Source organism: Centrocercus urophasianus, unplaced genomic scaffold (genome assembly GCF_019232065.1).
Source record: "Centrocercus urophasianus isolate 14NV4802_14NV808 unplaced genomic scaffold, USGS_Curo_1.0 seq_7, whole genome shotgun sequence".
Lineage (NCBI taxonomy): Eukaryota > Metazoa > Chordata > Aves > Galliformes > Phasianidae > Centrocercus > Centrocercus urophasianus.
In genome coordinates, this window is record NW_024885310.1 from 347,654 (window position 1) to 360,184 (window position 12,531).

The 12,531-nt window shown below is 40.6% G+C and overlaps 1 protein-coding gene across 1 annotated transcript; it reads right to left on the reverse strand.

Annotated features, from left to right (window-relative positions):
- Nucleotides 1-4,991: 4,991 nt before the first annotated feature.
- Nucleotides 4,992-10,976, reverse strand: LOC122170432 (olfactory receptor-like protein COR6). The gene is made up of 2 exons (XM_042837240.1): nt 10,901-10,976; nt 4,992-5,854 (listed from the first exon to the last, which is right to left on the reverse strand). Exons 1-2 carry the CDS (start codon nt 10,974-10,976, stop codon nt 4,992-4,994), a joined length of 939 nt encoding a protein of 312 aa, XP_042693174.1.
- Nucleotides 10,977-12,531: the final 1,555 nt, after the last annotated feature.

The window sequence follows — 12,531 nt, forward strand, 5'->3', positions numbered from 1 at the left end:
AGGATAGGTGCAAGCTTTCTATCTGTTCTCTTTTTGTTATCATTATCCGCTTTGCCAAACTCTCTTGTTTATTTTGTAATTATAGCATCTTAATGTTCACTGATTATACAGACAATCATTGGGAGTGGATAGGGTAATGATTTGAGGAATGTAATGAGTGTGCAATCTGTGTGAAAATATAATGTGTTCACAAATGATCTGGTGGAGCATTCACAGAGAAGAATCCTAGTGCTATCCCTGTACAGCCACTAAGAAAATCTGCTTAACAGTAGCAAAACTTTTTGCTATTAAGTCTCTTTGCGCTGATTTCTTTGATCCAGTAAAAACTCATCAAGTAATTACTGAATATTTTTCCACGTTCTATAACTAAGCCCTCCCAAAATACACTTCTCCAGAGACAAGATGAAGTCACTATCCCTGTAGATAATAAAGGAAAGGGTAGATGTAGTACTCAGAGATGATACTGTGGGCAATGCTGTGGACAGTATTGGTGGTAGGGTGGACTAGAGAATGTTAGAGGTCTTTTCCAAACCGAATGATTCTCTGATTCCCATTTTCATCACATCAGAATGGGCTAGAATCAAAATTAAGTTTTTGAAGATATTCTTTACAAACCCTTGTCCTTCCCTATGTTTTTGAATATCTACGCATAAATAGAGTGAATAATTAAAGATTGTTCCTATTTCACTGATGTTATTCTACTACATTATATATAAAATATTTTGAATGAAGCTGAGTTAGTGGTTTAACAGCTAGTGTTCTGAATTGACCAAAAGCAGGCAATGTATAGAAGCGCTCTTGTCTTTGGTTTATAAACAGGTACAAATCTAAGGTTATTACCAGAAGAGACTTTTGAGATACAGCCCAACATAAGCAGCCAAAATCCTAAATCACTAAACCATGCTCATTCCATGCAACTGTGCCTTCTCCCTTGCCCCACAGTCAGTAATATAATTAAGATCCTTATCTGACAACATCAAGAACAGATCCTTGTCTTTTTCTTTAATCATGTTAAAACACCAAGGACTTCAATGGAATTACCAACAGGGTACTGAGTTCAGAGTGAAGTTATGTCTTAATGTTTATGAGTAAGAAAACTGTCAACTTGCAGGCCATGAGTACTGATGTAATAAATGAACAATCAGTGCATCTCTGGCCTGCATTGAACAAAAATCTTACTGTAGAGGAACGTATCAGGGCCACAGTGAGTTAAAGGAATGCCTGCAGAGACTACAAGTGCTTTCCCAGTAGTCAGCTTGGCACTGAGCTGATCCAGGCCCTTCCCATAGGGGCTACATTTCCCTCTTGTGTTAAATCTTTCTATGGTGAAAGCAAGTACTGCTGGTTCACAGATCAAAAGTTTTATTATAAAGTCATTTATTATGAAGTCATCACTACTGTTACAGTCATTTCTCTTTTTCTTCATGAAAGATTCAAAAAGTACAAAAGTCAATAAGTATTGTTATTAGTCAATGTATGGTAAGTCGTTAAGCATTCTAAAGTTAGTTTCCAACAATTGTTTGTTCAGTCAGTCTCTCTAGAATTACATGTGATAGCAACAATATTCTTCCAACATCTTTCCTCTACTATCAGTAAATTCCCACCTTCAAAGGTGGGAACTTACACTAGTAACACAACTGCTGATCACAGCTTAGACCTCCTTAGTCTCAACAGGTGCTCTTTTGTAGTCAAAGAGCCATTCACGGGCAAACTAACAATGGGTAAAAACTAATTGCCATCCTGGAAGTGAACATCATCAGCCTTTGAGTCATTTGGCCAGGGTCCTTAAAGCCATTACCTTTGCATCTGTCCTATAGTGTATACACAAAACAGTGGAGGTTTAGAAAATACCTTGATTTATTTTTATTCCTTTTAACAGACTCAGCTTTTATCCATATATATATATGTACATGTATATGAAACTTCCATAAATCTAACAGTACAGTCCTTGCAATTGCCATTCTTATGTGAGGCTGTAATATCAGCCCACAATATCAACACATAATAGTAAATCAAGTGTGAGGTTATAAATTTGGGAAATACAGGAATTTTTTGAGTTAATAGCGCCACCTGCTGGAGTTAAAGAATAGAAAAGAGCCTACTTTCATTAAACTGTATCTTAACTTTCAGCAATACCATTCTTGCACAATGCTGATGGAAATCTGCAAGTAATGTTTGTCAGGACGGTATCTCTGATAAAAGCAGAATTTATTCGCGATTGCAATGGCGGCCGTACCGCTAGCAGGAGCGCCTATGGACACATCATGACAGCCTTTAGACCCTGTTTGCTCCCCCTTGCCTCCCCCTCCCCTGTTTCCCCACTGGCTGGGTACTCCAGGTTCACAATCTTATAAGAAGGTTTACATTTGCTATTTACTTGTTAATTTATTTGTTACCTGGTGTCAGTCAGCAGCCGTCCTGTTGTTTCCAAGCTGTCTCGGTGTTCTCCTTGCCCTATTGATATGGTGATTTTCTTTAAAGTCTTCGTTGAACAAAGAGCACTGGGGGATGATGCCAGGCCTTCCAATGTCTCTTCAGGCGCTTCCTCGGGCAAGCCATCACTTGTTCTCTGGTTTGCTCTCGTGCAGGATATTCTTGCAGTGTGTATGACAAAATATGCATCTATACACAGAGTGTGCGTTCCTGGGAAAGTTCGTCTAGAGGATAAGTGATGTAAACTTATCAGAGATCTTCCCCAAGTTAAGTAGAAGGACTCCCAAAAAGAACTATGATAGCGGAGATCATGAAATAAAAATAATATTATACAATTCTAATGCAGAAACAACATTTGATTCCCACAATGCCATCATAACTAAACTATTGCAGACCTTCAAACAAGCCATCAAAAAGCTGCAGAAAGGTAACTCCTGTTATCTGCATTTACTGTGAAATCAAGTACTCAAAACACTGCATACCTCTTACCACGTTAATAAAAATGTTCAAATTGACCACCATGCTGCCTACTATTATCCACATCACTGTTACAGGGACGTGATTGGTTTAAGATGGCTATGTAACAGATGTGTTATTACACTACATTATTTGGTAGCATGGTGGAACTGGACAAGATAAAAATGAAACAAATAAATCCCTCCCCACTATTTTCTGTTACTTTTCAGCTACCAGACATGAATATTCCTGATCTTACAAGAAATGTGCCAAGAAATCCTCAGCACGGCATCAAGCAGAGAGCTTTGTCACCTGTAATCCGGAAAACTGCGCTTCACTCTGTCAAGTGATGGATGCAGTGCTGCTCATGGATGATGAACTTCACCCCTTTTGTAGGCAATGAGCAGAGCTCCACACTGCTCACAGCCAGTCCAGGGCAAAGCTCTGGAGTGTACAGTTGTGGCTCACACCTGATGATCTATATCATTCCTAGATTGCCCAGCAAGGTTCATCCCATAAATGAAAGAAAAAACAGTAAACAGTGGAAGCTACACTTAGTTCATTCCATGGTCACCTGCAAGTTATACTTACTGCTCTAAAGCCTTCCTGCTTGACAATGGGAAGCAGTCCAATGTGCCATTAGAAAATCCCCCTCTCAGATGAAAAAACTGGTAAGGTGGAAATAAATGTGCATTTATATTTTTCCATCCAGATACCCAGAACAACTGGCTAGTACTAATTAATATTCCTATTTAAAAACGTGCTTTTGTTGTAGAATAATTGCTCTCTGTTGAATTGTCCCACAAGAAAAGCAAGTGATGTTTACAAATGCTTCTGTCATTATCGAGTGACTGAGAGTCTCATTACATGGGATGTAAATACACAATAAAGTCAAAGCCACTTTGACACTGAGACAGCTCATTTATGAGCAATGGCCATGAGTGTCCAGTGAGTACACTGAGATCCTATGCATTGGTGACATATAGTCACCTTCATGTCCTATTCCAAATATTTTTGTTCTGTGAGCTGTCACAACAGAGGGCATGATTGTACCTTCAGCACGCCTCTAGCACTGATTATCTGGCATTGTGAGTGCACAGACATTACAGCAGAAACACATTAACATAAAATCCATGTGAATCCACTTTCTTCCTTTCCTTGTTTTACTCTATATCTCGAGCCTGAGGTCTCCACTTCTCATCTCTATTTAAAGGGAAGTTGTTTTTTGAATATGTACTTATCTCTATGATGCTACACTGAGCTTCTTGTTTAAGATCTGAGTGCCTCCAGCTCTCTCCACACTAGAGATGTGCAAAGGGGAGAGACTGACTTCACTTGTGTTGCAGTGAGCTTGAAAGTGGATGCATCAATAAGAGTATCTCTACAAAGACCTTCCTTGGACAGAGTAGGGAACTGGTAGCAGAAAATTCTTACTTGCTACACTAGTAGAGAGGTGGGCTCAGACTCTTCTACCTGTTTAAGGATATAGTCAATCCAAAGCTTTAAAGAGAAAATAAAGCCTCAAATTTTGCTTGAAGGGAAGCATGGTCTGATGTTGAGAATTGTTCATTTCATGATAGATGATGCTACTCGTTCATCTTCAAGGCAGCCCTATGTAGGGATGAGATACCTCTCTTTGCATTTACTTTTCTCCCATCGTGACTGCAAATTGAACCATTCATGTTTTTTGATTTTAGGGATAAACAATCAGACAACTTTTTAAGAATGAAAAACACAAAACACATACTTCATTTGTTTTTGTAATAATCAGTTGTTTCTATAGCTCATCCCTGATCGCAGCATGAATTCGATTTCAGGAGTCACATAAACCTTGGTAACATTCTGCAAACTCTCTTTCAACTTACACTGAAATTGTATTTTGACACAAGTTCAGGAAAATGAATGCTGCCCCACATACAATAAATTTCATACCAGGAAATACTCTCTTCAAAATAGTGCTCAAGTATAATAAAACATATTTAACATGTAAAGCCAATGGAAATTTAAAGTGAATATGTGTTTAAGTGGTTTCTAATTTCAAATTATTTGTGAAGAATCATCCCATAAACCTCAAGTTGGGATCTCTCTGGATTGCCAGAAAGTCAGTGAAACAAAACACTGGTGGCTATGGCCCTGTGTAGAGCATCTTTTACCTCCTTGTTCCTCCAGCTGTAGATGAGAGGGTTCAGCATAGGGATCACCACAGTGTAGAACAACGATGCAATTTTGTCCTTGTCCAGAGAGAAGTTGTTGACTGGTCGGAAATACATAAAGACAATTGTTCCGTGGAACAAAGAGACAGCCATCAGGTGAGAGGTACAGGTGGAAAAGGCCTTGTACTTCCTCTTCCTGGAGCGGATGCTCACCACAGTCAGAATGATGAAAATATATGAGATGAGGATGCAAATGATGCTGCTCACCACAAACAAGCTGCCAAAAATGAAAACCAGCAGCTCATTGAGAGTGGTACTGGAAGAAGAAATCTGGAAGAGAGGGCTGTTATCACAAAAGAAATGGTTTACCATATTTGAAGAGCAAAAGGATAGTTTTAGCAAGCCACTGGTGTGCACCAGAGAGTTCAGGAGGGCCAAGAAGTACAAACCTTTCACCAGCCTCCAGCAGACCGCCTTGGTCATGATGACAGTATAAAGCAGAGGTTTACAGATGGCCACATACTGGTCATATGCCATCACAGCTAGCAGCAGGCACTCCGAGATTGTCAACAAAACAAAGCTAAAGTACTGCAGAATGCAACCTCTGTATGAAATTGCTTTTGTCTCTTCTAAAAATGTAGCCAACATTTTGGGAGTAATGACTGTAGAATAAACAGCATCTGTGAAAGACAGATTTTGAAGGAAAAAATACATTGGTGTTTGAAGCTGGAGATCTATGCTGATTAATGTAATGAGACCCAGATTTGTTAGTAAAGTGGTGGTGTAGATGGCTAAAAACACCATGAAGAGAGTGTGAGAATCCTTCTTAGTTCTTTTTTTTTTTGGCTCAAAGCTTGCTTCCTGAGGCTTTTCTTGTGATAAGACTCTGAGTGACTTGTCAAGGAGGCAACTGATGGGTGCTAACTGTGTGACAATCGATATCGCTTTGGGAATATTTTGCAAGCCCCTTCCCCCAGAGCTGCTTGCTCTGTAGAAGAGCGGAAGAGAGTGCTCAGCAGTGTTCACTGGCGGAAGATGTGGCCTGTGGCCAAACCACTCCAGCTAAGTATGGAAGGCTGGAGGATGATACCATTGTATCTTGCGGAGGCAAGATGCAAGTTGGTGCCTCCCTGCTTCCTCTGGCAAGGCCAGAAAGATAAGAACAAAGGAGGTTCCTGCTGAGATCCCAGAGCCAGAAGCTGCCACCACAAAGAGAACTGACTCAACCACCTTGGGTTTGAGCTGTCACTCAAAGGAGAGCTGATTCGACCACTTTGGATTTGAGCTGTCACTCCAAAGATAGCTGACTCAACCACTTTGAAGCATTGAAAAAGGGCCATCATCACCATGGTCATGGTCGTCCTTCGTCGTCAATAGAACAACAATGCCCGACGACCCACCACTACTGAGGATCAAAGACGGAAATACGAACCACGCTGGATCCATGGTGGTGACTATGTCCCTCTTGCTTCCTATAAAGACTCCTTGCTTCTTCTTTTCTATCTTTTCCATCGCCCCCCTTCCCTTCCCCCATTACCCTAATTCATAATAGTGTCCGTTCTCCCCTTCCCCATTTCCCCTGATTAAGATTTGTAATAAACTGGTTGGACCAACATTTGAACCGTTGCTTCTTAATCTCACACCGGGTATATAGATAATAAAAGAACCTCCTCTCCCTCCTATAAATCGGAGCGAGACATTTATTTAATGGCGTAGTCGTTGCAGGATACCCGCTGTGAGAGTGTTGTCCTTCCAGATACGGTTTGAAACTTTTTTTTCTGTGTGCACCTCCTGGAGTTGCAAGGAGCGATAGTTTTGAAAATTTAGTCGTGAGTCCTTCTCCAGGAAGACCGCTCCATATTCTGAAACTTTACCTTTTATGTGTGTACCTCTCGGGGACGTATTTTGAATACTTGCATTTAGTTTAATACGTGTGTGCCTCCTCGGGAAGACCTCTCTGGTTATTTGGTAACTGAAGTGCGAAACTTGAACCTTTTTTTTTTTTTTTTTGTGTGTGTGTGTGTGTGTGTCTGCGTGCACGCGCCTCTTGGGGAAGTGAGGAAGTGGTATTTTGTTACTTAAACGTGTGTGCCTCTCCAAGAAATTTTATTTACTCCATTGAAACCTAGAAAGTGTTGCTTTAGGTCACATTTTTTGTGCTCCCCCAAAGAAAGGGAGGAGTGACTGGAGCATTTGCATTTGTTTAGGTGTGCTGTATCTCCCTGGGAGGAGAGGTGAGGAGTAACTGAGCTTTTGAATACGTGTACCTCCTCCTCCCTTAGTATAGATCTTTCATTGTATTAAGAAATGAGTAACAGTATTGTCAGTATGAAAAGTGAAGATGTGTTATTTGACCTTTTAGAAAAGCATGGTGCTCGTCCCTCTTTATCAGGGGTGGACTGGGCACGCCAAAATTGGCATAATTTGCAGAGTGTTTCGGACCGCATTGGTGTCTTACAGAATGAGGCTCGTACTCGAGCTGGAAAAGGGAAGTCCTTTATTTGTGCCGTACTCGGGGCTACTTTAAAAGCAGCCGTGGAGTTCCGAGATGAAAAGCATTCGGCAGAAACCCAAACTATACAAGCACTGCAGGAATCGGTTAAAGTAACACAAGAATTGGTGAAAACTCTGCAGAATCAAATAGTGAACCTTGAGGAACAATTAGAAAGAGAGAAATGTAATTCGGCTTTGTTGCAAAGGGCTTTTAAGGAACATGTGTAAGCATGCCAGCCATACCGTCACCCACAGTTTGCCTCGAGAAAAAACTTTTCCTCTGGTGGAGCTACCAGGAATGAAGGAAAGGCTAGATAAATTAGAAACTCCAATAGCCCCATTGCGTCCTTTGATAAAAACTGAATACATATTCGATAACAGTGAGGATCTAGATCCTCAAATGAATGTTAAAGAAATTCCCTTCTCAGCCACTGAACTAGTGAAACTGAAGAAAGATTTCAGTTACTCTCCAAAGGAATCTGAGACAGAATATGTATGGAGGGTGAGTTTCACTAGTGGCTACCAGATTCGGTTAACAGAAAAGGAAGCAGAAGGTTACTGGGGACCAGGAGTATTTTTAACTACTGGTAACAATCTTGCTCCCTGGTCCTTAACGCAAAGGGCTGCCTATTGGGCAGGTGGTCTCAAACCTTTAGAAAGGGGAGACCCTCTTGCCATTACTGGAACAACTGATCAGTTAGTAGAGAGTGTTCAAAAGGCTGCTTGTCTCCAAATGATGTATGATAGAAAGCTGCAGCCACACCATGAATCACCTATGATGATGCCTGTTGATCCTGAGAGAATGACTGCTTTAATTAGAGGGCTTCCAGAGTCGTTAAAACCTATAGGGATACAACTGCAAGGAAAAATAGAGGCTATGTCTCAGGGAGAGAGAACCCGGCCAGTGTTAGAAGGAACTGTAACCAACCACCTGCAGTCAGGAAACAAAGCATGGACGTGGGGAGAGGTTGCCCAAGAGTTAATTAACTATGGAAGGAAATATGGGCCAGTGGTTTCTTCCTCCACTAAATTTGAGCCAAGAGAAGTAAGACTTGCAGCAGTCAGCCTTGCCCTCAGGCCTCCTAGCCCAAAGCTCAGTGGGACTGGAAGGGTCTCATTGTCAGTAAAAACAGGTAGGCGAAATATTGATCATAAACGTAATTGTCTCTGGACACTGGGCTGGCAAAAGGGTGTTCCACGACATTTGATGAATGGATTACCCACTGTCAGGTTAGAGAAATTAGTTAACTGGTGGCCAGAACAAAAGCTCCAGAATCTCGAGGAAAGCAAAACCCCAGGTCCTAGGGTCTCTCCCAGGGAACCTGAACGGCTATCCAAGCCATTACAAAACTGATGTCTTCGCCCCTCCCACGTGAGCGGGGTGGGGGCGGTGAAGGGTGGATGCATGAGAAAGCTCACAACAAAGGGAAACAAGATCCTCGATTTAACACCTTCTGTCCAAAGGCCCCACCACTCTTGCCAGTTATCCCTGTGAGTCACGATCCAGTGGCTGATAAGCCAGGGAAACACTGTTACCTCCCTGGCCAGACTGCGTCGACTGACTCAGCTAGCCTGAGGCCGGTTTCCCTAACCTTAACGGGATCCCTTAACAAATATCTTTGGAAGGCTAAAAACACCCCGAAAAAGGAATATGAAATCAACACTTGCTGATTGTTCCCTCATTTTTTAAACCATATTAACAAAGCCCAAAAAGGGCAAGTCGGTGTCTTGTTTTATTTCACAGAAGATCCCCGTGGGACCTTGACAGAACACAAAAAGGCTAATAGCTGATTTTATCTATTTGTGTTTTGTGACAGAAATACTGAAGATTTGATCATGCTAGAACACTGAATGTACCTCTTGATTACATTTTTTGGTTGCAATAGTGTTATGTTTTGTGTTGTTATGGGTATGGGTGGTGATTGGTATCAGTCCTTGGATCTGTTAAACTTCACAACTGAGTTCAGGGTTTTTTACAGGTCATCCTGGCTTACTGGTACTCCCTGCACGGTGATACCATTTCTTTTGACCCCTTCTTTCACCCCTTTTTACCAAACTGATTATGATTTGCATGTAATTCCTTCACAGTTTATCCAAATTCCTAAAAAACTGGGAAATGAATCAAGGGACCCATCTAATATCTATTAGATGTGGTCACAAAAGAAATCTATCAGAAAGCCTTTTGCACTGATGCTTTTCAGTGTCACACCAGTCCAGGAGTTCCATCCAAAACATGGTTGTTGGAAAGCGTCTAAGTTATAATAAGAGATGTGTATGTTTCTGGGATGACCCCTCTTTGATGGTTTGTACTGTGGGGGTATCCTGCACACACTGTCCTGTGAAAAGTTCTGTGGACTGTAACAATACTTTAACTTGCCAAACTAATATTCATATCTCTCAGCATTTGAATTGCTTTGGAAATGCTCAAGTGGAAAGTTCTTGAGACAATTATCTTAGAAAACATTCCATGGCAAGTCCACATGTTGTCAAATTAGGCTGGATACGCTTTTAGTGAATTAACTGAAGTGTAATCTTGTATGGCTATTCATAAACATCACAACCTCTACTGAAGAATTCCCATCTGGATCCTGGCTTACACTGGGAGTTCCTGGGTTGGGAAAGCAGCTGACACAAATATCTAAGTTTGTTTTACTTATTTGTTTATTAATATTGGTTATTGTTAAATGTATGGTCATTGCTAAATGTATGGTTGTCTCTTTTCACTTTCTACTTTTAATTCATCATGTAACATTCATGTCACCACTCCTGAGGTATCACGGAGTGGTGTCTGTGGAAAACTGATTCTAATTGTTGTCTAAAGATTGATGATAATGGTAAAGTTGTTAAACAAATTGCCCAGGGTATACGGAAAATAGCCCATGTTCCTGTCCAAACCTGGAAGGGCCTAGACGTAGATTTCTTTTCCTGGCTTCCAGGTGGCCCATGGGTCAAACGTATCCTGTTTTATCTACTGTGTGTTGTTGCAACTGTTATGTTTGTACCGTGTATGATTCCATGTTTTATTCAACTTATACAACGTGTTGTATCTTCCATGTACTTTGTAACTACTTCAACCGATGATGGACAGGTCCAACAGATCAGGGCAACATTTGTAACCAAGCCCAAGAAATCTTTTGTAGTAATTGTGTAACGATTATCTTCCCTTCTCCCCCTCTTTCTTTTCCATTGCCCCCCCTCCCTTCCCTCATTACCCTAATTCATAATAGTTCCCCATTTCCCCTGATTAAGATTTGTAATAAACTGGTTGGACCAACATTTGAACCGTTGCTTCTTAATCTCACGCCGGGTATATCGATAATCAAAGAACCTCCTCTCCCTCCTATAAATCGGAGCGAGACAGAGAGGCATCTGCAGCTTTGGATTGTCTGTCAATCCAGACAGAATGAACGTGGTTGGTGATGTGCAGTTTCCTGAAGCCATTGAGTTTCACTGGTGTGCTGTCTGCCATCCAGAAAAATAAGAATGATGATGAAAGGTTTGTTAGTGCTTAAAAATGAAAGGTTTGTTAGTGCTTAAAAAATTAGTGGGCTAAGGAAACATGCAGTGCTCATACCGATTGTCAACAAGCACATAGTGACTTGAGAAAAACAGTTCCCAAAGTTCCCAAAACACATTTCACTATGAGAAATATCACTACCTAGATAATGAAATCTAATTAACCCATTCATTTATTCCATCCAAACAAGCTATCTAAAATCTTGGTGCCTAGTAGGAGACAGTTGCATAGACTCCCTTTCTCTGCAGTGAGCAGTGACAATGAATGAACTGTGTTCTTGGGTGAGGACATGTTTTTATTGACAACAGAAGAACCTACACCAGATATAATTTTAGTTGCTATCAAATCAATATAAAGCTCACTCTGTGAATGGCAACCAAATTTTATTTGTCTACAAATGTTTTCAGGCTTCTTAAATTTAGCAGAGAGAAGTAAAAGGCACCGGTAGGGTGGCATGCATCATATCTATTCCATGTTTGCTCCTAAGACACATATCTGAGGGTGAGAATCTAAGGGCATTAAGCCTAAAATAGTTACCTACAGAGCCCCAACATAAGATATGTGATCTCAACCCTAAATCTTAGTGCAAACATGTTTTTCTGTACCTGTGCTTATCCTGCGCTTGTTCCTTGCAATCCAAGCTGGAAACCAACCAACCAACCAACCAAACAAACAAACAAAAAAAAAAGCCCAGCAGAGGTCCACACTTATGGATGAAAATCTTTCTTAAAAAATTAAGATGAGACAAACCTCTTTATTTTCTTTTATGCTGTCTTAGCCCACATAATACAGACATACTGTTGTAACTAAGATTTGATTCAGGCATAGTTACAGTAGTTCTGCAGAATCAAACAACATGCAACTTTCAGCAGCAAATACTTACTTTCCAAGGTAAACTTCAATAAGGACTGATTTTTACATGAAGTAACAAGAATTATGCAGCTCATCTATGCCTTGCCAATTTCCTCTGATTTTTAATTTTTATTCCAAAGAGGCAGGCACTTAGCTGCAGCTCTGTGTTCATACACTCAGAAAAAGTCTTAAGCAATTATATATTGGACAGCCAGGCCACAGTAGCATGGCAATTATACTGCACTTTATGTCCCCTGAGAGATGGAAGCTAATTACATCACCATGTCATCCTGAGAAGATTTGTAGTATTTCTGATTCTTAAAGATGATGTTTATAAAGACATTAAGTTGACCTAATTCATGCCAGAAGTGATTGGTACACGTGGAAACCATGTATGATCAAATGAAGATAATCTTTTACTGTTCATTAGTCTTAGTAATGGGAACCAATCTAGATAACATTTTTGTAAGAAAACAGCAAAATGGCAGCAGTCCAATCATCCAAATCTCTCTTTGGTTTCTGTCTTGATTTGGTCTTTGCAACAGCTCCTCAGATGAGATCAAATTTCTCTTTGATGAGATCACAGAATCATAGAACCACAGAAAGTTTGGGTTGGAAGGGACCTTA

Coding starts and splice junctions, on each gene's coding strand:
- LOC122170432 (XM_042837240.1), bottom strand. CDS start 10,976: ATGGCTTCAGGAAACTGCACATCACCAACCACGTTCATTCTGTCTGGA. Junction 5,855..10,900: donor CAATCCAAAGCTGCAGATGC/CTCTCTGTCTCG, acceptor AGGATTCTCACA/CTCTCTTCATGGTGTTTTTA.